Here is a 26,676-nt window from a genome sequence, read left to right on the forward strand (position 1 = left end):
CAATTGACTTGTTCAAGGCCACAAGTGGGAACACAGATTAGACCTCGGAATTCTTGTGTTCATGGCTTCCTCCCATAAACGGCTATGGCTTCAGGAGAAGTTTCCCCCCTTACCAAATTCACTTCTTGAACCTTCCCTTCGTGTGGCAGAGAGGGGCTGACCAGGAGCATCCATCATCAGCGGCGGGGAAGGACCTCCTCCACTCACAGGTGATGGCCCAAAAGAGCCATCACGGCTCAGTGGACCTGTGTAAAGGGTGCAGCAATACTTCATTTATCCAGCACAGTTATTTCACTCTATAAATATTTAGAGCAGGACTTCACAGTCTTTAGAAGAAGGGTGCAGGCGAAGGAGGGAAGAGCAGTATTTACCTCTCCGTGCTGGGACTTGACGGTCAGGTCTGCCTGCAGTCGGCTTTACAATTAATGGTCTTTGAAGCATTGCAAGTTTTTGGTTCACTTCTATTAATCTTAAAAAAAAAAAAAAAAAAAAAGCACACGTTCAAAAATAATTACTTTGAGTATGCTTGGTCTGTTATTCAGGCCACCTGCATTGTAAAAGTTTACTAATGTCTTTCAGCATGAAGATATAGTTAATAGTCAAGTGAATTTTTAAAAGGTGTATCATTGATTCAAATAAATGGTATGGCTGACCTGCTTGTTTAATCTAGGAAGTGTAAGCTACTTGGGACAGGACTGCGACTTCCTTTCATTTGTGCCCAACTAGTGCTATGCACACTAGACTGAGCTCCACGAATAGCTTGTCACATGCTTACTTTTGCCTCAGGTTGGCAGCTTCTCTCTTTTCCTCAGCCAAAGCTCTCTCCGCAGAGCGGGCAATGAGCTGTTCAGGGAAAAGAGCAAAACAGGTACTGTGGAAACTGAATGCACTTGGGACCAAAAAAATAAGCCACCAAAGTTTCGAACTGCTCCACTCAGGAAGCTAAATGCAAATTAAATAAATCTAACATTGCAGACTCTTTAGGAAATGTAGAACAAAGGTCAGAAAAAGGAACACGCTCTTACCCAATTGTCATGGGCCTTCTTCTCATGACCAGCAATCTTAGATTTAAGAAAAAGAAAAAAAAGTGGTTTTAGCTTGGTTTATCCAATATTTACTCTCTCACTCATCATCATATCTCAAAATATATAATAAATAAATAAATAAATAATAAAAAAAAAGTAATAATACAATATAAAAAAAGCCAACTATGACCAATGAGCAGGAATATCTTTTACCTGGTTTTTATAAGATCTCTCTGTTTTTTTCAGTTCTTCCTCCATTTCCAGAATTCTTTGCCTGTAAAAGATGAAAGGTTAAAAAAATTCTCCCCAATATCCAAAGTTAGAACACTGTGAACCTCTAGTAACTGAAATTACTTGTAAACTTTCACTTCCTCGACAGCCAACACTGCTTTTTCATCTGCAGCAGACAATTTCTGCTCCTTCTCTTGACGCTCGTACTCCTCCTGGGTCAGCTTCCTGGACAGAAGAGAGAAAGTTACTTCACTATACCACACACCTAAGATCTTACAGTGAAAACTAGAAACCCGGCTTGCTGTATCTCATGCCTTCTACTTACAAGAAGAAAGGAGACACTAGAGCAGTGGTGGGCAACCTGCGGCCCATCGGGGTAATCTGCCGGTGGGCCGTGAGACAGTTTGTTTACATTTGCACAGCTGCCTGCAGCTCCCATTGGCCAGGAACGGCAAACCACGGCCACTGCGAGCTGCGGGTGGCTGTGCACATGTAAACAAACTGCCTGGCAGCCCACCAGCAGATGACCCTGACAGTTGCCCACCACTGCACTAGAGAAACGTGTATAAAAGTGGAGAAAAATGTTCCGGACCCAGAATATTCACAGCCTTCTGAGCCAGACAAGCAAACCAAATCTATATCCTGAGAACTCAAAATCTCAGGTGCAGAGCTGACCAGGAGTGAGAGAGCCTCAGAGGTCTGTTCTACTAGTAGGCAGCTCAGCTCTACAACTCCCAATTTCTCTGTTTGTGGGAGAGTTTTCCCTATCTAGAGCTGTGCAGATGACAGGTGTTAATTCAATGCTATAGATAGACACTGATAAGGAGATGGACAGATTCTACACTTGACATCCAAATGGCTTAAGAAGTACAATAGTGGTGTAAGTACAAGTAAACAGGCATTTGGTGGGTCTGGGAACAGAGCAGAGAGAAAACATCCTCTCTCTGCAACAGTTATTTAAGGGAACTGAAGCCTCTGGTAAACAGTCTCTCTGCCAATTACTATTATGTGACCAGTTACCCAGTTACCAGAGCTCCTCGTTCACCTGGTGTTTAGTTCCCACCCGCCTTCTTTCTGACTCCTTTGCAATCAGTCTTAAGTATCCAAGTTACAGGCAACTCTAAAAGTAACTCAAAAAAGTATTAGCATTTAAACTGGTAGTAACTCTAAACCTAATTACTACTAGCAGCTGCTTTCAAGCAAGTGATTTCCTTATTAGAAAGGCTCAGATGTTATCACAGAGGTCATAGAAATCACAGATTCAGAGACCTCTGTGACATTTTCACTTCAGCCCCAGGGCAGCGGGACTGGAGCTGTCAGCCAGCAGGGCCTGCTCCCTTGCAACTCCCAGCTGCTGCAGGCAGTAGGCCCCTCCTGCATTCCCGAGGAGGGATGCCACACCCAGCAGCAGGCCCCCACAGCTCCCAGCCAGCCTGGGCAACTTCCTGCAGCTCCTAGCCATCACAGGCAGATCCCACAGCTCCAAGCTGCTGCTGCTGGTGGGGGAACCCTGTGCTCTGAGGCACTGTAGATCGGGGGAACCTTTCAGCCCCCAGCAGCAGTGGGTGCTGGACCCTCCTCCCTTCCCATTTTGTCGTATTTATTTTTAATAAGGGACAGGTCACAAGCTTCTGTGAATTTTTGGTTATTGCCTGTGACCTGTCGTGACTTTTACTAAAAATAACCATGATAAAATCTTTGCCTTACTTATTAGCTATATTTGGAAAGACTTCCCAGAGGATGAGTGTTGTCCACTAGAAGTGTTTCATTCAAATCAGTTTTACAAAAAGAGTATTAGATGGATGAGAGGATTATCCTGATTTAACAATAAATTCATTTTAAAAAAATCAGTTTTGGAAAGGATCTGAATCCTCATGCTTCAGGGCACAAGCCAACCTTTAACCACTGGGGGCTAGAAGGAAACTTTCCCTGGGGGCAAGTTGTCCCATAACTGCCTCCTGCAGGGTTTCCAACACCCTCCTCTGAAAGAATTGATGTTGGCCACTGTCAGTTACAGGACTCCGGCTCAGGGTCCATCTCCTCCAATGAGGTAAGGCAATCTCTTTGGTACTATGTCCTGTTTGTGATGGCCTTTTAGTACCTTAAGTTTCCATCCCTTACTGATTTTCTTCCACATAAACAACAGTTTTAAACATTTGTCTCTTCCAGAACCGCGTTATTCTTAGTTACATTTGCCCTTTAGCTGAAAGTGTGACTCAGAGTCCAGCTCATGTCCCCCTACCAAAGAAGCAGGTTTGTACTTTTAACAACATTTCTGCAACTTTAAAAAAATCCAAATGTTAACAAATGGGAAATGAACAGTTAAGGGATCTAACTAACTTCCCAGTGCTGCTTAAGGGCATACCTACACTGTAGCACTTCAGCAAAGAGGCTACTACACTGACAGGAGAGCTTCTCCTTTTGGAGTAGTTAATCCATCTCTGCAATACGTGGAAGCTATGTCACTGGGAGAAGCCCTCCCATTGACAAAGCGCTGTCTACACTGGGGGGCTAGGTTGGAATAACTGCGTTGCTCAGGAGTGTGGATTTTTCACATCCCTCGGTGACATAGTAATACCAATGTACGTTTATAGTGTAGACCTGGCGTAATCTTTCACCACTCACTCTACCAGACATTGCCTACCCATCTTAACTTTCCTCCTAGAACTGCAAAAATAGATGCAAGAGGCAAAATGCAATGCTGAAAAGTTATTGGAAAAACTGATCCCCTGTTCCTGAAAAGGAACTTCTCAGTAAGAACACCATCACAAATAAGGAGTTTGTAAGACAAACTGTTTAGAGAGAAGATAAATCAAAAGTTTTCAGCAAAACTTCCCCCCAAAAGCTTCTACTCTAGGAGCAGATGTGTGAAAATTTCAAGAAAGTCAAGTTTCTGGGGAAGCTGTGGTCATATACTGGGCTTAAGGTTGAAGCTAGCTTCTGGTCATATCTAAGCAGTGTCTATCACCACTCCATAAGAGTTTTGTATATAAAAATTTAATCAAGCAACTCAAAGTGAGGATAGAACAGAGAAGAAACAGTAAGATGGTGCATCTTATATAGGCGGATGGGAAAGAGTTACTACTCCACCTTTAGGAAAGGAAACAAAGCTTACTTTTGAAGTGCCATCTCCTTCTGCTGATAGAGCTCATTGAGAATTTCCACTTTCTGTTGCAGAGTTTTACATTCATTTTCAAATCGAACTTTGGCTGTCTGTAGAGAACAGGAATCATGTTCCAGCTTTTTTATTTGCTCTGCAGGAGACAAAGAGGCACATAAGGCAGTGACAGGAACTGCTATCAAGCAAATTTATAAACTACACAAAGAGTATTTCACACTAAGTGGGTCTTTTGCAGAACTCACCTTCTAGCTCATGCCTTGCTGCTATTTCATCACTCAGTTTGGACTGCAAAAGATCTCTATCTTCTTCAACGATAGATAATGTTGTTTTTACCTGTAAAGAGGGAAACGAGTATTTTATAAACTTAGATAGAATTAAAAGTTATGTGGGAACTATTTGTTAAACAACATAATAGGGTATACCCTTGAGACATCCATCATCTGCTTAATCTGATTCTTCATCTTCTCACTCCGGTTATCTAGAAGAGAAAAGTAATTGTTTTTCTTGCTTTGTATTCTCTTCTCTCTAATATTGTTTAGAAAATACAGAGTTTTAAAAAAAATCATCTGACAAATATTTTAATACTGAAACAAGAACAGAATCAAGACTTTAAATCTCTCATATCACTGTTCCAGGACCATCATTTGGGACAAGTTTATTAGTCCTTAAAGACATTTTACTGATCCAAAGAGTGAGTTCTGATTACAATACCCCTCACCTCCAACACACTTTAGTTCTAACATGAAGTTGGTAGCTGTTCTTGTGGACAGTCTTTTTTCTAGCACCTAAAAACCTGGTATTCCAGCCTCCAAATTGCATAGGATGCCACAGTTAAGATTTCAATGACACACTGAGGATTTGGAAACTAGTGGAGCATCCAAATCCCCAGTGCCGCTTTGAACAATCTCAGTCTAAATCTCTAAATTGAAGCTGCAAGATTTCAGCTGCTCAACAGTTGGAAGTGAGCAGATTAAAATAACTCATTTCAATTTACATCTTGATTTTTTTTAAAAAGGTCTACTATCTTGAAGCACTCACATTAGAAATGAATGCAGCATACTATTGCAAAGCTGAGATCTTAGTTTTCTGAAAGTTATTAATTGCTAGTCTTGCTACACTAGCCTTTAAACATGCCCCTCACTCAGGCAACTCCTCTTAATGAATATAACAAATCCTATACTTTGACCAGTGACCATTTTAGTCCTGAAATTAGGAGAGATCTAATCCTCAAAGCAGAACATAAAACAGATGCTCATAACTCATTATCTATTACCTAAATATATTCCGTACCTCTCTCCGATATAGATTTGAGAGCACTACTTCATCATCTATATATGTTTAATTACTGCATGCACAAGCCAGCCATTATTTAAGATTTCTATACCTGGCAGTTCTCCATTGGACAGATCGTCTCCTGTGTCCCATCCATTTCCTTCTCCATCCTTCTTGCCCTCAGAATCTGTATCAAGTTGCTTTAGCTGCATAATGCACTTAGTCAAAACCTAATGAAGAAATCAAAGGAACAATAAATAGAAGCCACTCTACTTTTGCAGAGTAGTTCAGCCATTTTAACATATGGAATATTTAAGATGGTTGTTCTTTAGAAAGAACATACTTCGATTTCATTTTCCTTGTAGGCGAGTGCTTCTTCTATGTCCTTCTGAGACTTCTGATACAGTTTGATCTGTTCACTGAGCTCAGTGTGTCTCTCACTCCAGCCTTCTGCTTCTTGTAGCAGCTAAAAAAGCAACAAGTCAACATGATTTTTGGCTTTATTTCTTAGTAATATGTATGTAGAGTGTATTGCCAACTTTGAAATAGTAACTGATCACCAGTGACTATGGAGAGTGTGTGCTTAAATTAACTTGACATTTAACTTGAGAGGATAGATCATCCTCAGACTACTTGAAAATCTGAGTGCTCGAAAATTTTTTGCAACTTGTATTGTTACATAGTTCTACGAATGTTAGTTTTCTTCACACATCTAATATACAATACTAGAGTCAAAGTGCTCATTTGCTTCTAAATAGTAGAAATTAACCGAAGGTTACCAGCATCCCAGCCACACCCCTAACATAGTAATCAGTCTAAAGAGGGGCAGAAGAAAGAAAGACACAACACAAGAAGTAGCTTTTGCTACAAAGATGGGTCACTGTACAAGATGGGTCATGTTTCAGGACCAAGGAAAAGACAGCTTCAGAATGACTTCTTGCATTTCAATATCGAGCAAGAGTAGCAATTTTTCACAACGGCTTCACTCAGCCCTGTCCATAAGTGGTAACATTAGCATCTGAAATTTTACTTCTGATGAGACACTGGCCATCACGTCAACAATTTCATAGAAGGGTTAGCAGCTGGCTCACTGGAACTGGTGAAGCTTTCACAACATACAAATGGGAATCAACCTGCCTGCTTTGTAAGACATCTGTCAATCAGGGCTAACTCTGAAATAGCAGACTTGAGTTTTATCATACCTCTGACTCAATACTAAGATGATCCAATCAACATAAGATACTAATATTAGGATGATAGGAAAGAATGTGCTAAGACCACAAAGTGTGGAAAGGCTTGGTGTATCAGTGTATAAATACTTGACAAGCAACAGTTTAAGATCTGCATGTGCTGTGGAAACCACCTTAAAAATCCCATAGGTTTATTTATTCTAGTATTTGACAACAAGAATTAATCGCAAGAGAAATAGTTGTGGGACAATGATTTTTTTTTTTAAACAACAAAATACTCAAGTTTTCCAATAGACCTAGTGCACAGTGTAAAATATTACAGAATTCAAGGAAGAAACAAAGGTAACATCAAAAGACTAGTGAGCCTGAAATGCTTACTTGCTCCTTTCTCTTTTTGAGTCTAGCATTCTCTTCCTGTACATGACGAAGCTCAGACTTCACTTTTTCTTCACTTAGTTTAGCTTCATTGAGGACTATTTGAACCTAAAAAATTTCAACGTCATTTAAGAATTGTATGTTATGAATTATAGTATTTAAAAAAAGTGTTAAAAGCAACCCGTCCCCCACTCCAAAAAATCTGGTAGGTTAAGATTTGCTCTCAGATATTTGTGACAGTCTAGGGGTGCAATCGAGACTGGTGAGGGGTCGTGTCACTGCTTGCCCTGCAGCCCTGGGTGCCTCACAATGCTTTGCTGTTGTAGTTCCCAACCTGGGATGCTTACAACCAAACTACAAGCATTCAGTTTGAAGTGTCCGTGTGATAGACAGCCCTGGTTCAGCAGCTCTGACCCCAGGAGCCTGTCTAGGGTCCCACTCTGGCTTCCACCCACTTTTTTTTTTTTTTTTTTTTTAAATAACCAGCAAGGTGACACCAACATAATATTCTGAATTTTCCCAAAACCATTTGCTCTGTAATGTCCAGTCACTTCAGAGAAATAGTAAAGGTTTGTTTGTTCCTCTAAAGACACAAAGCACACCACACTTAACTGGGATAAATACACCCTTCCATTTCAACACAGCACTGAGTTGGTTTATAGTAAGAATAAAACACATTTATTAGCATTAGAACATAGTTTAAGTGATGCCATGTAAAAGAATAAAGTTAGAAAGGGTTACAAGTAAAGCAAAAGTGAAGACATGCATCTAAAGCTTAATCTAGCAAGGTACAATCTTTGCCTACGCAAGTTTCTCACCTATATTCAGTTCCCAGAGACGTCAAACACCCGCCCCTTTGAAGGATTAAAGGACTCCTTTTTCTCAGCTTGCAAGAGTTGTGTTCCCTTATGTCTGTCTAGTGATAGATGCCAAAGATGGCTCCTCTCCTTACTTATATCTTCCAAAGTTCAATGACTTTGTTTGAAGAGGAATGGTAACCTCATGCAGTTCTTCCTTTCCTGTGGGCTTCCCATCCCCCTGCATGTAAATTGGGTATCTACTGTTTTGTTTCCACTATGCTTAATTTACACAGAAGACAGGTAAATAGCTGCCTTCTCTCTGATCTAGTAGGGAACCTGTTTCGCCACATTCTTTAAAACATCAAGTCTCCATATTTCCTCATATATAGTGTTAATATATATTTCACAATTCTATCACCCACCAGTGTGTCATTAGCATCTAGAAAAGACCTCACTCGATGCACTTTGTATACAATATTACTGTATTATAAATCAATTGATTTAATTGTTTATCACTTGCGGTTCAACCCCAACCTTTATACCCGAGAAAAAACTTTGAAATGAATTCTTTTGAGGGTTACTCTTCAAAGTAAAGTTTATTCAAGCTGTGAGAAAGCTGACATGCAGTCTGGTGATAAAAGAAGCTCCATACTCTTTCTTCCCTACTTTTTAGCTTAATATGTAAAAATGGACCTTTGTTGTCTTTACCTGAAGACTGGGCTGGTCAGAAAATCAAATACACATTTCTTTGTCTGATGTTGACTTGTTTACTATCTCTCCCTGACTGGCCTGGTTTAAACATACTTTAATCATAATTCCAGTATATATCCTTAACTCTTAATAACCACTGTGTACATATATCACATCAGAACATTAACCATCAGTGAGTTACCAGATTTGAAGATGATACTTCAGAAAGCATATTTTGTACAAAGATTATTAAAACAATGTGTAAGGTGCAGTGTTCCCTCTAATCTTCCCCACCCATGTGAGGAATGAATTTTGATACGTGCACCGATATGGAGGTGATGTGTGACACATCTCCATATTAGTGCACATAACAAAATTATTGTGGTGGGGTGGGGCAGAGGGGTTCAGATTGTGGGAGGGGGCTCAGGACTGGGGCAGACGGTTGGAGTGCAGGGGGGTGGGGTAAAGGCTCCGGAATTAGGGGCTCATGGCTGAGGCAGAGGATTGGGGTGTGTTGGGGGGGGGGTGATGGCTCCAGTTTGGGATGCAGGCTCTGGGGTGGAGATGAGGAGCTTAGGGTGCAGTGGGGCTCCCCGGGGCTAAGGTGGGGAAAGAGGATTCCCCCACAGTGCTCTCTCTCAGCAGCAGCACCTAGGCTGGGAAGGAGAGGCACCTCTCCCCCGGTTGCGGCAGGTCCAGGCTGAACTGGGTCAGGGTGCCTGCCCCCGGCAGGTCCCAGGCCGGGGTGACGGGGTCCCCCGGTCGCAGCAGTTCCAGGGCTTGGGGAAGGGCATCTCTCCCCACCACAACCCTGAGCGATGCTTATTAGGCAGCTGCGCAGCTTAGAGAGAACTTAGGTAAGGTGTGAATCCAGGAGTGCTTAAGGTCACAATCTTAATACATGAAGATAGCTGATACAAAAACCAGCTTCTGTGAATGACTCTGAAGGAAGATCTAGAAAGTGCTTTACCTCCGAAAGCTCTACAGAATGCAGCATGATAACTTCTTGGAGTTTCTCCAAAGACTTCTTCATTTCAAATATCTGCATAAGATAGAATTAAAGGCGACTCCATTTTAGCTTCACAATTTAAATTTAATTTCAGTTACCATTAAAGAATATATTATCGAGGTATCTGAACACACCTGAAACTCCAACTAAACTAGATTTTCAGAGCCAGCTCTCAGACTAATTGGAGCACAACACGTTGTCACACCAGGGGCAGGGGAATTTAAAAAGAAAGTATTAGTTTGGGACCAACCTACACCTCTTGCTTTCTAGGCTAATAGTGTTTCAGGATCAGTTTCTCCAGCCTGAAGTGAAAGGTGCAGTTTGCTGCTGCCACCTAGCAACAACTTTTGACCAAATGAAAAAGTAACACTGGAACTCAATGGAATCTGAGTTTAGCCATCTTGGGGTATGTCTACATTGCAGCTAGGAGCATGCCTCCCAGGACACACACAGACACACTTGCTTTGCTCAAGCTAGCAGGCTAAAAATAGCGATGCGGACATTGAGAAACAGGCTAGCTGCTGAGTACATGCCCATCCTGCTCCTAGGGTCTGTACTCAGGTGGGTAGCTCATGCTGCCACATCCAGGCTGCTGCTTTGAATATGCTAGTTCAGGGGTTCTCAAATGTCATTGCACTGCAACTCCCTTCTGACAACAAAAATTACTACACAACCCCAGAGGGAGGGGGGACTGACGCCTGAGCCTGCCTAAGGCCAACCGCCCTGGGAGGGGGCTGGAAAGCTGGGTGGAGGGCAAAGCCAAGCTTGAGACCCCAGGTGGTGGGGCTCAGGCTTTAGCCCCAGCCAGTCTAATGCCAGCCCTGGAAACCCCATTAAAATGGAGTTGCAACCCACTTTGGGTTCCCAACCCCCAGTTTGAGAACCACTGCGCTTGACCAGAGCTAGGGCACGTCTGTCTCCCCAGGCATGGAGACATATCCTTTGTGTCAGGAGGATCAACATGAAAAGACTTGGATAAGGGCAAGGGAGACCTTAGAAAATTTCATCCTTGTAACAAAACTGAGGTTCCTAGGGAGGTGGTGAAATTTCAGATCAGTTAGGATAACAATTGGAACATAGTCTGAAACCAATATTGCCCGGAAATCCCAGAAAGCAGTCTTTTTCCTTGGATTTCAGTGTTTCTGCTTTTGGTTGAGACACGGAAGTGCAGAATCACGTGACTAAAAAGTCAGCCAAAATTCTACTTTGAATTTTGGGAGACGGTTTACCTCAGTTCTTTTTCTGAACTAGTTCGCTCAGCCCTCCTCACCTTGACAATTCAGGCACAGCGACCCCAAGCTAAACCCCTTTAGGGCACCACTAGTTATTACTGATATCTTACTTGGTCCTCTTTCTTCACATTCTGCTGTCTCTCTGTTTCTAGCATTGTGTGCAGGTTTCTCAATCTGTCATCTAGGAGATGGTTTGTTTCTTCAAGCCCCTTGATAACATCCTGTAATAGAAACAATTTCCAACCAACTAAAAAACGGTATTTGTATATTTTCACGCACATCATAGAAAGCATGAGCTGCTCCTTACCTTAAGTCCTGCAGCTTCATCTGAGAGACTAGTGTTCTGTTTCTGGGCCACCTTCACAGATTCCTTGGCTTCCTTAATCTAGGTGCACCGAAAGAATAAGATAATAACACAGAAGGTACAAAAAACAAATAGTAATACAGTACAAGTTTTCTGCATGTTATTTACAAACTGTGTCCCAAATGCCAAACAAAGAAACATGACAGAAGACAATATGCCATGTGGGTTACAGAAATAATGCTAAGACATTAGCTGTTTATTCATTGTACAGTAAACCAATAACAGAAAATTAAGAGGCATGAAGTAGGCAAATAGTGCAATACCTTTTGGTCATATTCTGACAGCTTCCCTAAGATTTCTGTTTTTTCTTGTAGGAGATTTTTAATCTTTTCAGCAAGTTGCTTTTCAGTCACTAAGGGAAAAAGAATAAATCTAATAATTGTACTCCACGTCCTGAGAGAAAACTCAAAGCAGCTACCACCACTTTGTAGACTGTTTTCAAGTGAGGACTATATCACAAAACAGGGTCTTGTGCAAGCCACCTTTCCATGGCACTCATGCCTTCCTGCACGACTGTGCTATAGAACTTAAGCTTTCATTTACATAAAAGGATTGGAAAGCAACTGGATACAGAGTTAAGAATTCCCCTGCCATGGGGAAACTTCAGCTGGTGCATAGCTGTGTACCTGGCTCCTGGGCATCCTTCCTCACAGAGCCCAGGAAGCCTGTCAGAGCAGGACACATTCTGCTTATGCCCAGACAGCACATTTCCTTGGGAACCACCGCAACCTCAGATAGCTCTAACTTATGTGGGGGTTGAGGTGGGGGCATAGATCTGCCCTGAGACTCAGGGAACTCTACATGGCTCCTTGATAGCTGGCTCTCTCTACTGCACCAAAACTAAAATCTGTGCAGCAGAGAATCTAGGCCAAGGTTTCTACTTCTCATGGCTGTGAAGGAAACATTGAGAACATGAGCAGATCCTAAACTGGTGAGCGGTGCTGATGAGCTTGATGAAGCTATGTTTAGTCCTCATAGGGAGTATTTCTCTGATGAAACAACAGCCTGGAGAGGTGTGAACTTGCTCCTCCATCTAAACAGCTTGCTAAAATTATCGTCTTTAGGTTTCAGTGTCAATATTATTTTGATGTTAATCTTTTTCATAGAAACATCCAGCTAATATGCTTATGCAAGTCTCAAATTGCCTCCCACATCTCCCTAGGTGTCATAAGCACCAATTCTCCCGTTTCCAGTTTTCAAAACCTCCAGCTTCCTCCATGACAATTTCTGCAAGGACGTTATGCATCCTACCCCTCCATGGCATGAGGCACCAGTTACTACTCCAGTAAACCATAAATTACAGTGCAACTGCTGCCCCTCTCCTCCCCACTACACATGGGGTTTTGACACCCAACCTCCGCCCTACTGAAGGTGCCATTTGAAGTGTTGCTTGTGGTTGCCACTTCATCCTTAACTTGGAGGTGTGGGCTGTAGCGATGAGAAGCCCTAGTATCCAATGTTTCATGTTAAGCCAGGCAGCCAATCTGTGCGGCACCTTAATATTAAAAGATAAGCACTGCCACAGCACAGTACACGTGGTCCATGCTGGCTTCCCCTAGCATATACAATAATCTTAGCTATATGTTCTCTTGGAAAGGAAAAGTCGACTAATACTTAGCCCTCATAACGTGTTTAAATGACAGTAAGAACACTGAAAAGCACAAAGCATCTTACCTTGATACATTCTACTCTTTACCTACAGGACAAAACAAGAACAAGATGAATTGGTCACAAAAAGAGTTATTCAAAGACTTCTATGAATCCCTCTCCAAAGGGGGGAAAATAACTGAGAGGGAGATAGTTAACCTTAAGTACATGTGGCCTGAATTAGCGTATTGAAAGATCTACATATATATCTCTGCAAATTAAAATGTCAAGTAACATTGAATAAACAAGCTTAGCTAATAAAAGCTTCTAGGCTAATATCCTATTTCAGAGCCTAGGTAAAGGATTGTTTATTCAACTATTAGGAAGGCACAAATAACCCAAATTAGAATAAATTAATAAAAAATTAACCAACTGTACAGCAAATGATCATCCCAAATTTGCAGATGTTAAGGGGGGGACACACACAAACCTAGCTGCAATCAGCTAGTTAAAATGAACTACATTTGTACAGAAATTACTATTTTCCAAGAAAATACTACCAACAAAAACACACAAAAAATTCTCCTTCTTATGCCCTTATAAATTAACAAGACTTTGTGTGAGATCCAGAATCAGTGTATTAAGCAACAAAGCTAGAGTGATGAAAAATCAATGCTGTCCCAAAACATGTTTGTTTTCCATATTATTCTACTTTACACAGTAAGAGGTGTTGCCAAATGTGTAGAATTTTTAAGTGTTTATTCTCATTTAATTTAAAGGCTGAAAAATACATAGTCACTTTAGCAATCTAAATTTAAATATTAATTCCCAAATGGATGACACTGGAAAAGAAAGTATATTTGAAGGCTGGTCAGGGATAAATACATTGCCCAGGGATTTGTTTGTGAAAAAGGGAAATGTGAAACATCTGTGTGGAGTGGGCAAGAAGTGGGTTATGGAGGGGCTCTGCAGCTGTAATGAAGACTAGATCTCCTACCAGAGAACTGGAAATGGTCAGGTGAGTGGTCAAATGCTTTTTATGTAGGTGGCTGGGGACTGGATCAGGCACTTAGGAGGCATAATCTGGATAGACAATTTTACTCTTCCTCAGCATTCTAAGGTTTCCATAACAACTCTGCAATCTTGGAACTATACATTAACTGTTACTGAAATTTTCACTGTGATAGTTTGATAGACTCACTCCACAAATTAAAGAATACTTGTTTCAGTTTTAAAAGAAACTGTTAAACACTAAATTAATGTTAATGATCTAGACGGGAAAGGAAAGAAAAATATTGCTTTGATACTTGTAGCATTACAAGTATTCAGCCATAAGGGCCCAACATCACAAAGTACTAAACATCAGTATGCTCATAAACTTAAAGTGTACTCACTGAAAGGCAGGTTCTCCAGAACAGTATACCTAGAGTAGCAATTCCCGCCAACGCAGTGATAATGATGGGCTCCCATGGAAGTCCATGGAAGTCAGGCCCAGGCCGAATGTCCTCAGGCAATGTGGCAACCAACTAAAACAACAGGGTTGACAACCATGAACAAAAGACATTTTAATAAAATACACAGAAAGAGCAAAAGAAGGAAAACTCAATCTTCTACTCATAAAACTAGAGAGGACTATCCAAAACTTTCTAGGGTAGTCATAACTGTCTCAAATTACTTAAAAAGAGCTCAGTGCTAGAACATGCCAAGGAAATGAAATTAGCCTAAAGAAGCATCTCTGGAGCCATGAAAAAGCTTAATGGTTTGGTTTGGCAACACAGATGCAAGCAATCCGATCACATTTCTACTTAAAAAAAAAGTCTGAATATCTGAAGAGCCGGAAAGTAATGGGCTTCTATACAATTTAACCATCAAACACTCCCTAGAAGCCACTGGTTTCTTTTTAAAAACAAGGCCAAGTGGATCACATTTATAGTTATAGATAACTAATCAATTAGCTCTTCAGCACATGAAGTCATTCCTCTTTACATTTCCTGTCATTAGCACTATACTGAACCCTAAGAAAATATAATGAAGCTTGATAGTCTGAACGTTTTCTCAGTCCCCTAGCTTCATCCTTGCCAAATGGTCTCGTCCCATCCCTGATATAAAAGTTAGGCTGGATAAGTCAATTTTATTTTAAACACATTTAGCCACTGAATCCTCTTTTTAGCCACACAACTAAAACATGCAATCTTCCATAACCTTTGAAAAATTAAATGTTAAAGGCCAAGATCCAGCTCATCCAGAGATCTGTCTTGTTTCAACAGTCTTTTTGAATATACAATGCACTTATGTGCAAAAAAATCATAATACCAACTCACAAGCCCAAATGAAAGACAATACACCCCCAAATAGTCCATCTGATGTCACAGTGACAAAAACCTCTACCTACTTTGTTTCTCATACATGCAAGCTTTAGGTAGAAGTGATTAGTGAAATTCTGGGAGAATGGGACTGACCTAACAGAAAGCTGAGATTCATGACAGCATTATAATGGGATATATGTAGCCAACAGTGATAACACAAACCACAGTAAAATGGAAAGAACAAGTAATCACAAGAGAATTTATTCCCTGGCTGGGAAGTCACTGAACATTGAGGAAACGAAGAGTCTCTTGCTACCCCAACGCACCCAAGGCCTAGCTCTCAATAACCAGCCATCTTCTCCTTCCCATCCCCCAGGGACAACCGGCCCAACTCCTCCACGCGAGGAGGGGCCAGCCCCGCTCCAGGCCTGGTTTCCGCGCTGGCTCGCTGCCCGACGGGGGTTGCGGTGACTACGGCCCAAGCTCACAGCTCTCGCTACCGCGGCGGCTCCTACCCCCGCTGCCACCCGCGGCTGAGGGCCGTCGCGCAAAGGGCGGGGGGGGGGGGGGTCCGGGCCCCGGCTCGGGATCCCGGGGCGCGTGCAGGGGAATCCACGCGAGCCGCCCGGGGGCTCCCACCCCGGCGCCCCCCGCCCGGGCTGCCCGCAAGCCCGCGCCCACCTGCAGCAGCCGCCCCATGAGGGCGGCGTATCCGCGGGACAGGGGCGCCAGCAGGAGCGCGGCGGGGCCCGCGGCGGTGGCGGCTGCCCCGGGGGGGCTGGAGGGGGCCGCGGTCTCCATGGGGAGGAGGGGGCCGCAGCCAGCGGCGCTGAGCGAACTTCGCTTCCTTCGCTCGCCTACTAACACGTCACCTCACGGTGACCCCGGCGCCGGCCTCTCGCGTCATCACCCGGCGCCGGCGGGGAGGCTCAGGAACCCGGAAGCTGCTCCGAATCTCCTGCCTGAGCCACGTGGGGAGGGAGGACACACCTCTTACCCCCCCTTCCCCCCCTCCGCCGGCCGGGCGGAGCTGGGCAGTGCGCAAGCCGTTGTGCTCCGCGAGCAGCCGATCCTGGGGCCGCAATTCCCTAGCCGGCGCCCGGGCCCGTCAGAGGCTGCGCTGGAGGCCAGACGGCTCCGTGTCCTGACCTGCCGGGCGTGTCTGCAATCACAGTCCGCTCCCTCTGCCTCGCTTACGCAGGTGCGAGAGAGCCTGCAACTTAGAGAGCCTCGGCCCGCTCTCCGACCGGGCTGACCTGTCCCGCTATCCCCGGCTACACCCAGCGGGCACCGAGTAATAAGGGGGATGATTTGGTATCATTTTAATAACGCAGTACAACTTGCTTGTGGGCACATGCCAAGTTTAGCTTTTGCCTGTAGATATACAAATACAAGCTAAATAGAGAGAGTTTTCAAGCGATGTGAGCCCATACCCAAAAGTAGTTGGCATAACTAAACCCATTCAAGCTAAAGTGGTGCACCACCTCTCTTTATACCAGCCCTCAGAACTCTCACACCGAATTTAATTTCATGTATTCCTACAATACAATCATCTTTATAAACAATTTTCAATTTGGATTGGGTCATTTTAATGCTGCACATATCTGCTTTTCTGAAGTCAGTCTATAGTCCCTTGATCCCTAAACAGCTTTCTTTGCAAACAACCCAATTTTTATGCATTTTTATACGTTTCACAAAATTGTTTTGGAGATACCTCAGGAAGCCAACTATGAATGCTCAATTTTTAAAAAATCAACATAAAATTAAATAATTTTTAAAAGTATATGCCATATTGTACTTACAATATCTGTGAATGGTCGCATGTTTTCTTTAGCTAAAACAGCCACATCATTGAGAATTATATGCCGTACTGCAGGATCTGCTTCTAAGTGAAGACTTTCAATCTTCGCGGTATCATCCACAGTAGTAACAATACCTTAGTTAAAAGGAGGAAAATGTTAATTTCAGAAATATTTTAAGTAAACATACAGTATTGCCTGCAGTACACTTTAGTATTTATTCCTAGGCCCTTTCTACAATATGGAAAATTTTCTAAAATTAGTGTTCATGTGGTTGAGACACCAAGGATTGGACCTCAGAAATACCTGTCTCATAGACTTCTGATCTAACAATGCTTCACCATGGAATTGTTGCTGTGACAAGAGATGCATGTGTAAATTCTTTCTCCATCATTACCCGGAATTCCTACTAATAGCACTTGAAAGTGATGCTTGACCACTCCTGTTCTAAAATTAGGCTATCATGCATATATACTCACATTCAGCTCTATCTCAGCCAAAAACTCGGGCTGATTTTTTGGGAATGGTTGTCTTATATCAAAGTCAGATTGGAAAGAGCGGATGATAGAAATTAACTCTGCAGAAGTTGAGTGGCAGAGATACAGAATCCATAAACTCCACATGCTCCCTAGTGGCTCATCTCTTGCCTGTCTAAGGCTATGTCTCTACACTTCCATGGTAAGTTGACCTAAGGTACGCAACTCCAGCTACGTGAATAATGTAGTTGGAGTGGATGTATCTTAGGTCAACTTACTGCGCGGTCCACACTACGCTGGGTTGACAGGAGACATCCTCCTGTCGACTTATCTTACTCTTCTTTGGGGTAGAGTACCGGGTCAACTGGATAGTGATCTGCAGTTGATTTGGCGGGTCTTCACTAGACCTGCTAAATCGAGCCGAGTGCATCGATCCTGAGGGTGGATGAAGGGGTAGTGTAAACAGAGGCCTTAGGGTTGGTGATCTCAGGCAGGACTTGCTGCCAGCTCTGTTGATTTCCTACTACTGTATAAACTCATTTCTAAGCTTACTTCGCTTACAAGCAAATACATGATTTTTAATTTAATTTTACATGGAAGAGAGTTGAGGAGGAATCTCTGCTAAGTTCTTTCAGAAAATGGTGATACTTCTGTTCTGTAGGTGAAAAAGCAGGATTCCAAGGGATTTAGTGTTCTTAGAAGGCAATGTTAATATACACCTCTACCTCGTTATAATGCAACCCGATATAACACGAATTCGGATATAATGTAGTAAAGCAGCGCTCGGTGGGACAGGGCTGTGCACTCTGGTGGATCAAAGCAAGTTCGATATAAGTTTTGGCTCCCAAGGACAGCGTTATATCGAGGTAGAAGTGTACTAAATTTAGATGAGTCTGGCCTGAATCCGCTTTAGTTTTAGGACCTTTTACTCTGGATCCAAACTTAACAATTCTGACTCATCTCATAGAAATCTAGGAATTTTCAGCCTGGCAATCTGGTCCATCTAGTCCAGTAGCAGAGGCTTCAGAGGAAGGTGCAAGAAACCCATATAGAGGACAACTGTAGAATCAGCAGGCCATTAGTGCAGTTTTTTCCTAACCCCTTTAAATTAAAGGTTAGTTTATGCCCTAAAGCACGAACATTTATATTTTTCTCTCCAACATACCTCTGGCTGATCTTTAACTACAATACTTAACATGTTTTTTTTTATTCTTACTGACATTACATCATAGATATTATAAGGCCCTAAGCAAAATAAGCAGTCATGATATAAGAGGAAAGGTCCTCTCATGGATCAGTAACTGGTTAAAAGATAGGAAACAAAGAGTAGGAATAAATGGTCAGATTTCACAATGGAGAGAGGTAAATAGAGGGGTTCCCCAGAAATCTGCACTAGGAATGTGCTGTTCAACATATTCAGAAATGATCTGGAAAAGGGAGTGAACATGAGGTAGCAAAATTTGCAGAATCACTGAACATAGTTAAGACCAAAGCTGAATGCAAAGAGTTACAAAGAGATTTCACAGAACAGGGTGACTGGGCAACAAAAAAAATGGTAGATGAAATTCAATACTGATAAGTGCAAAGTAATGCACACTGGAAAACACATAATCCCAACAATACATACAAAGTGATGGGGTCTAAATTAGCCATTACCACTCAAGAAACAGATCTCTTGAGTCATTGTGCATAATTCGCTGAAATTTCTGGCCCAACAGACTGAAGTCCTCTGTCAAGCCACAAATAAGATAAAGGTACAGATGGTACCATTGCAATTTACAGTGCTCACCCATTGTGACTCAGTTCTAACCTGGACTCACTTGTAGGAGTAAAAGGACAGCTCCGGGCCCATTCAAGCTTTAGCCTCTCCACTGAGGCCATGTCTACATCTAAAATTTTGCAGCGCTGGTTGTTACAGCTGTATTAGTACAGCTGTATAGGGCCAGCGCTGCAGAGTGGCCACACTTACAGCAACCAGCGCTGCAAGTGGTGTTAGATGTGGCCACACTGCAGCGCTGTTGGGCGGCTTCAAGGGGGGTTCCGGGAACGCGAGAGCAAACCGGGGAAGGAGACCAGCTTCGCCGCGGTTTGCTCTCGCGTTCCCCGAACCACCCTGCAAACCGCAGGGAAGGAGACCTGCTTGCTCGGGGTTCCGGGAACGAGAGAGCAAACCGGGAAAGGAGACCAGCTTCGCCGCGGTTTGCTCTCGCGTTCCCGGAGCCACCCAGCAAACCGCAGGGAAGGAGACCTGCTTGCTCGGGGTTCCGGGAACGAGAGAGCAAACCGGGAAAGGAGACCAGCTTCGCCGCGGTTTGCTCTCGCGTTCCCGGAGCCACCCAGCAAACCGCAGGGAAGGAGACCTGCTTGCTCGGGGTTCCGGGAACGAGAGAGCAAACCGGGAAAGGAGACCAGCTTCGCCGCGGTTTGCTCTCGCGTTCCCGGAGCCACCCAGCAAACCGCAGGGAAGGAGACCTGCTTGCTCGGGGTTCCGGGAACGAGAGAGCAAACCGGGAAAGGAGACCAGCTTGATTACCAGAGGCTTCCTCCTTCCACGGAGGTCAAGAAAAGCGCTGGTAAGTGTCTACATTGGATTACCAGCGCTGGATCACCAGCGCTGGATCCTCTACACCCGAGACAAAACGGGAGTACGGCCAGCGCTGCAAACAGGGAGTTGCAGCGCTGGTGGTGCCCTGCAGATGTGTACACCTTCAAAGTTGCAGTGCTGTAACTCCCTCACCAGCGCTGCAACTTTCTGATGTAGACAAGCCCTCAGACTGCAAACAACTGGCTTGGGAATGTGGACATTTTGTCCACTGGGAATTGAATAGTTGCTGCCACATTTCACATATGCCAAACAATCATCAGATAGTCCTGTGAGCCCGGGCTGAATTCAGAAAAGGACAGGCTCCATTCCCTAAAGTGAAAATCTTATTGCATGCAGCACTGGGTAGATTTTTACAGCGCTGTCTACATTTTTTTAAAACAACCAGCGACCCATCCTGTGAGTCATATCGTTCCCGTTGCCTCTTTTTTGTTAGCTTGTGACTATTTTAAATTTGAAATTCATATAGTGTGTTGATATATCATAGAAGTTTTATACTGGGTAACTGGAGATTAATGTGAATCATTTTCTCTCAATCATGTGTAATAGTAAAGGATGGTCTAGTGCAGGGGTGGGCAAACTCTGGCCCAGGGGCCACATCCGTCCCTCCAGACATTTTAATATGGCCCTTGAGCTCCTGCCTGGGAGCAGGGTCCAGGGCTTGCCCTGCTCTGGCACTCCAGCTGGGGAGCAGGGTCGGGGGCTTGTCCCGATCCGTGCGGCTCCTGGAAGCAGCAGCATGTCCCCCCATCCGACTCCTACATGTAGGGGCAGCCAGGGGGCTCTGCACGCTGCCCCCATCCCAAGCACCGCCACTGCAGCTCCCATTGGCCAGGAACTGTGGCCAATGGGAGCTACAGGAGTAGCACCTGCGGACGAGGCAGCACGCAGAGCTGCCTGGCCGCACCTCCACGTAGGAGCCGGGGGGGACACGACATGCTGCTGTTTCTGGGAGCTGATTGAGGTAAGCACTGCCTGGAGCCTGAATCCCTGACCACCTCCCGTGCCCCAACCCCCTGCCTCAGCTCTGATCCCCCTCCCACCCTCTGAACCCCTTGGTCCCAGCCCGGAGCACTCTCCTACGCCCCCAACCCCCATCACCAGCCCCACCCCAAGGTGGAGCCCTCACGTCTTCCCGCACCCCAACCCTCAATTTCATGAGCATTCATAGCCTGCCATACAATTTCCATACCCAGATGTGGCCCTTGGGCCAAAAAGTTTGCCCACCCCTGGTCTAGTGGTTAGAGAGCTAGCCTAGGGAAACTCTCACAGGGGTGTTGTGAGGATAAATGCATTAAAGATTGGGAGGTATTCTCAAATGCATGGTAATGGGAGCCATATAGGTACCTAAGATAGAAAGTTAGATTGTCCATCAGATTCAGCACACCAGTCTGAATATTAATATTAGAAATTGCATTCGTGCTATTTTTGTAGTGCACAAACACAGCAGAAGACTCCTTCTGTTGACTTCAACAAGAGCTGAATTGTGCAATTATCAGTATCATTGAAAGATTCAGGCAGGATTTGCCAGCCATTACATATTAATGTCACTTCAACCATACACCTCTTAAAAAAAATTTAAAACATCAAGAAAATTACCTGCAGCCAAATCGTCGCTGGCACTTTGAAGTGACCCAAGGGACGTATCCTCCAGTGGCAATCTCTTCTCATTATCAAGGATTTCCTGGGTTTCCTTTTTATCCAAGAGTCCCACCTGTTCCAAAATATTCATATCTGGATCAGGCTCCCTCAGTTTAAGAGCCTCCTCCTCCTCTTCAGTATGCTGTACTGGCCTCTCATCTTCAACTTGTGGGGACTTCTGACCAATTTCTTCAGCTGAACTTGGGCTTCCCACAAGATGGCTGTCATATTCAGTTTCTTTTACAGTATCTATAGTAGAGAGAAAAGCATGGATGTGGCATAGTTGGCTTGTCTTTCTCACTGGCAGCTGTACTGAGCGAAAGTTATTCGAAGACTGTGACTGACAAAGCCTTCCCGATATCCTCCACTAAATATATTCTTCCAGATGGCTATTTTTTTTTGTTCTGGCATATTTTTAGGCAAATTTCAGTGACATCCAATTAAATATTTGCATGGAAATTATGCAAGGTAAAAACACTGACCAGATGGAATAATTTAGTTTTACTGAATCTCAGTAACAAGAATGTATCAGAAAATACATGGCAAACTATTTGCTTCTGTTAAAAGGGCCCTATTATACTAGGGTTTTGTACTGCCCTTCATCTTTGTCTCCTTCACTATTATCTGACTAATCAGTCTCTGGTGGACTTCATGATAGGCTGGTCTACACTAGGGGGGGAAATCGATCTAAAATACGCAACTTTGTAGCTGAAGTCGAAGTATCTTAGATCGAGTTACCTACTGTCCTCACAGCGCGGGATCGACGTCCGCGGCTCCCCCTGTTGACTCCGCTACCGCCATTCACATTGGTGGAGTTCCGGAGTCGACAGGAGCTCGTTCGGGGATCGATATATGGTGTCTAGATGGGATGCCATATATCGATCCCCGAGAAATCAATTGCTACCCGCCGATACAGCCGGTAGTGAAGACGTACCCAAAGCCTATGGCTCATCTTCCTTGCCAAGGTTGGCATGCTCAGTATTTCCTCCATTCATTCCCTGTGTTTTGATAATATTGTGGTGATGGGATTCTGATCTAGATAATTTTTCAGTGTCTAAGTTTAATATAAAATCATTGCACACATCAGATAATGACACACTAGTTACAGGCAGCTGCTGTGGAAGGTCAGCACCTACTACATATTTCTAAAAATTCACTGCATGCCGGTAATTTTTTTTTGCCCTGTGTGAATGGGTCTTTCCTGCCACATCCATTCACTTCAGTCTCATATGCAGGAGGCCTGTTCATCAGAATGAAGCAGATGGTTGAGGCTCATCTCTCTCTCTCTCTTAGGGTTTATACGGCCAACCATCAGCACAGTATCTGAGCCCTTCCACATAAAAATATATTAGCAATAGTGGAATCCCAAATGGAGTCTGGATTTCTTTCCCCCCGACCCCAACCCTACCCCACCCTACCCACTTATGCTATAAAAACTCTACTCAGAGTAGGGTTATCTGTTTGGGGGTGGGGGGAGGTCCTCCATAGGCAAGCAAAAAAATCCCTCAACTTCCCCTGAGCAATTGTCAAATATAAGAGCCTACCTGTACCATGCATGCTATAATCCTTCTCATGTTCTGGAATGGACACAAGAGGTTCACTCTCACTAACAGATGAGTATTTGTGCCTTAATGAATATATTAATTCCTGAACATCATCCATCAGTGCACTTTCTTCATCCCACAAATCTATTTCTTTCACCATCTCTTCTTTATTTTCTGCTTGCCTTGCATCTAAAACATGTTCCACAATATCCATTATCCGAGATTCTGAAAATGTAAGGATCTGGTCCAAAGCTTGTTCAATATCCTCATAATCATGATTACCCTTTTGAGCAAGATCCAGCTTCAACTTCATGTCGTGAAACATGGCTTCTACCCTGACAATGTGCTGGGGCCCAAGATACTTTTGTAAACGTGCCACTCGCTTTTCATCAAGAAATTCTTTTATTATAGTGAGCTGCTTCACAGCCTCTCCGTATTCTGGCTCCACAGCTTCATTTGTGGTTACAGAAGTATCAGCAGGCCCTGTCTGCTCTATTATGGTCTGAATATCTTTCAGGTCTTTCTGCATAAGATCCTCTAGGAGAGGATCTTCTGTTTGATTAAAGTCATTTTTGCTGTCCACTGTTTCAAGAGACTTGTCATTTGGCAAAGTCCTTTCATCCTCTTCTTCCACTTCAGGTGCTACTAATGTTTCTTCTGTTTCTGGAGACTCCTCATCTTCTTCCATCTCATTCAGTTTAGCTCCACTGAATTGTATATCCTCCTCTTTATTCTTGGTCTCACTCAAATCTTGCATGCTGTTCTTTCTGGCATGCTTAAATGTTGTGTTTGCTTCCTCTCCTGTTTCATCTATCTCATAAACAGGATTAGCAGTTCCTGAAATAGCTCCATCTGGTATTTCCAATTCTGGGTTTGTACTTTCTCCATCTAATTTATTACCCTGTCTATTTGCAAGCCTCTCTTTTGACAATTTTGCACTTGCAGCATTGTCATCTTCTAATAGTTCTTCCTCTGCTTGACTTAGGAGGTCATCATCTTCTTCAGCTTCCAACTCTTCAGACTGAAGTTCTAGTTTCATTGTTTTTTCTCCATCTATATCGGTTCCAAGAGCTTTGTCTTTATTTTCATCCCCACTATGAGCAGTGTCTTGTTGGGTCATCCTCTCTGTGTCAACATCCTGTGTAGTGTCTGTGGATATTTCTTCAGTTGCTATTTCACCAATACTTTTTTCTAGTGTCTTCTTGCCTGTGTTTCTGGAAAGCTCTTGTTCTGCATCTTCCTCCAAATACCTGGTCTTGTTTTCTTGTTGCTTAGATTGCTCAACAGCTGTTTTACTTGGATGCTGATTGTTCAGGTCTTCTTCCTTTTTTCCCCTTAGTATTTCAGTATCTTCCTTAATAGCAACATTTGTTTGATTCTCATTCTCAGGCACCCTTGTTTGTTCAGAATCCTCTCTATCTTGTTGAATATCTTGTTTCTTCGTAGCAGATGTTTCATGCTCTCTTTTGCCTTCTAAGAGGTCAATATCCCCCAGGTCACTTTGGGATGCACTTTTTTGCTCCTCCAGTGGTTCTGGTAGGAAATTAATGGATTGCTGGTCTCCAGATGCTTTTTTTCCTTTTATTTTCTTCCACAATGTTTTGGGTTTTGTATCATTTTCCAAGCTGTCCTCCAAAATCTCCTCCTCTGCCTTTTCTTCATCGTTCAATATTTTATGAAGAGTAATTCCTTCTGGGTCATCTTTGATGTTGCCTACAAGTGGTTTTAAAGTTTCTTGCTTTTCTTCAATGGATAGTTTAGACTCCAGGCTAGGAATAGCACTAGGATCACGCACAGGTGTGCTGTGCAGTTCTTCAGTAAATGATTCTGTCTTTTCATCCATGAACTCTTCCTCAGACTGTTTAGTTTTGTTTGTTTTTTCCTTTGAATCTTGGCCATCTACAACATGTTTTTCCTTTTTGAGAAGGTCTTCTTCTATTAGATCTTCAAGCTGAACTGTTGCTGCTGTTTCATCCTCCTTACTAACTGGGATTGCCTCATCCTCTTCCTCATTTTCTTCCAATGAATCAGACTTGCCCACATCTGTGTCATCATTTGTTCTTGCACCCCCTCTGTGAGCTGGAAAGATAGTGTCCTCTACAGTTGTTAATAAACCAAAATAGTCTTTTTTCTCATTATTTCTTTGGGTAATTAACTCTGCGGCATCCTCAATTGTTTCATAGGGTTTATTCTTTTCTGACTCATGGTCAGCATATTTATCAGCTGAATGCTTTTCAGCTTCTGAGTCCACTGGAGTTTCTTCTTTTGTAAATGACAGCAAAGGAATTTCTTCAGATTGCTCCTTAAGATCTTCCAGCAACTCTGTGTAATGAGAATCAGTATTCAAATCTTCATTAAAATCATCCTCCAGTGATGTCACAAGGCTAGTCATCTCATCATCAGACACAAGGGCATCTGCAGTTGAGCCAAATTTTGTTTTCAAGTCCATAGATAGTTCTCTGTTTAAAAGTGTATAGGCATCAATCTCTTCACTCTCCTTATCTGATTCTTTGGCTGTACCTTGAGGATTATTAGAATATTTGGCATTTTCACTTTCTAGCACTTTTAATTTTTCTTGTAGCATTCCTTCTGAGTGAGGATGTGCAATTTGTTCTCCCTGAGACTTTTTTTCATGGCTGTGTGTGTTAAGGTCATCCCTCTCAGATTTGAAGAGTCCCTGTACATTCTCAGTATTTTCAGAAAGAAAACTGCCTTTTTCTTCTGTTTTGGTGAGGACTTGCTTGTTTTCTTCTGGACCTGGCTCAGGAACATCAGTCTCAGAAACATCAAAGGGCTTTACAATATCAGACCTTTCTGTCTCCTCCTCCTCCTTTTTGGTTTCTTCAACAACTTCTGTCCCTGGAGCATTTAATTCAGCTTTGCCCGTGTTCACCACAGTTTCTTCTGAAGATTTTAAAAGCTCATCCACATTATAGTTATCAAAATCATCTTTTCCTCCATCAAAACAAACAAAATCAGTTTCCTGCAACAAAGGGAAAAAGCATTGTCAGAAATTTTTTTCTATTACAGTGATGTAAAAGATTAAAACAATTTTCTTTACCATTACATGTGTCTACACTTTTCCATTAACTGGAGACTAAATCATGAAGTCCATAATCAAAACTTCCATTGATTCAATGGGAGTTTTCTTGAGTAAGGACTGAGTAGAAAAACCAAGTAAGGACCTTAGGATTTCAAACAGTGGGCTAAATCCTAAAAAGTCATGAACAGACAGGAAGTCAATGGCAGAGATGGTTATATTTTAAATAATCTATCATGTGCATCTTTGAAATTGGAACTATTGTCAGGAAAATGGCAAGGACAAGTTCTTCTTTATCAAATGGTTAGTGAGGTGCCACCATAAATAAATAATGATACAAACTAAAGGTTTGTACTTACACGATACATATGG

At 43.0% G+C, this 26,676-nt stretch overlaps 1 protein-coding gene across 5 annotated transcripts in view; it reads right to left on the minus strand.

The window, feature by feature from the left end:
* MIA3 (MIA SH3 domain ER export factor 3) overlaps positions 1-26,676 on the minus strand; it is a 41,341-nt gene that overhangs the window by 4,347 nt on the left and 10,318 nt on the right. For 4 of the 5 annotated variants that reach the window (XM_030557444.1, XM_030557441.1, XM_030557445.1 and 1 more), the window contains exons 4-24: positions 23,265-26,247; positions 21,679-21,969; positions 17,005-17,138; positions 14,291-14,422; positions 12,984-13,005; positions 11,573-11,661; positions 11,253-11,330; positions 11,056-11,166; positions 9,675-9,746; positions 7,218-7,322; positions 5,993-6,115; positions 5,762-5,879; positions 4,800-4,855; positions 4,620-4,710; positions 4,372-4,510; positions 1,380-1,481; positions 1,239-1,299; positions 1,026-1,061; positions 776-843; positions 372-469; positions 114-245 (exon numbers count right to left, since the gene is read on the minus strand). In XM_030557444.1, the coding sequence (XP_030413304.1) occupies positions 114-245; positions 372-469; positions 776-843; positions 1,026-1,061; positions 1,239-1,299; positions 1,380-1,481; positions 4,372-4,510; positions 4,620-4,710; positions 4,800-4,855; positions 5,762-5,879; positions 5,993-6,115; positions 7,218-7,322; positions 9,675-9,746; positions 11,056-11,166; positions 11,253-11,330; positions 11,573-11,661; positions 12,984-13,005; positions 14,291-14,422; positions 17,005-17,138; positions 21,679-21,969; positions 23,265-26,247 (5,041 nt within the window). The remainder of the gene's footprint in view (positions 1-113; positions 246-371; positions 470-775; positions 844-1,025; positions 1,062-1,238; positions 1,300-1,379; positions 1,482-4,371; positions 4,511-4,619; positions 4,711-4,799; positions 4,856-5,761; positions 5,880-5,992; positions 6,116-7,217; positions 7,323-9,674; positions 9,747-11,055; positions 11,167-11,252; positions 11,331-11,572; positions 11,662-12,983; positions 13,006-14,290; positions 14,423-17,004; positions 17,139-21,678; positions 21,970-23,264; positions 26,248-26,676) is intronic. The other variant, XM_030557442.1, reaches the window with a different exon arrangement.

This window comes from Gopherus evgoodei, chromosome 3 (assembly GCF_007399415.2).
Source record: "Gopherus evgoodei ecotype Sinaloan lineage chromosome 3, rGopEvg1_v1.p, whole genome shotgun sequence".
Lineage (NCBI taxonomy): Eukaryota > Metazoa > Chordata > Testudines > Testudinidae > Gopherus > Gopherus evgoodei.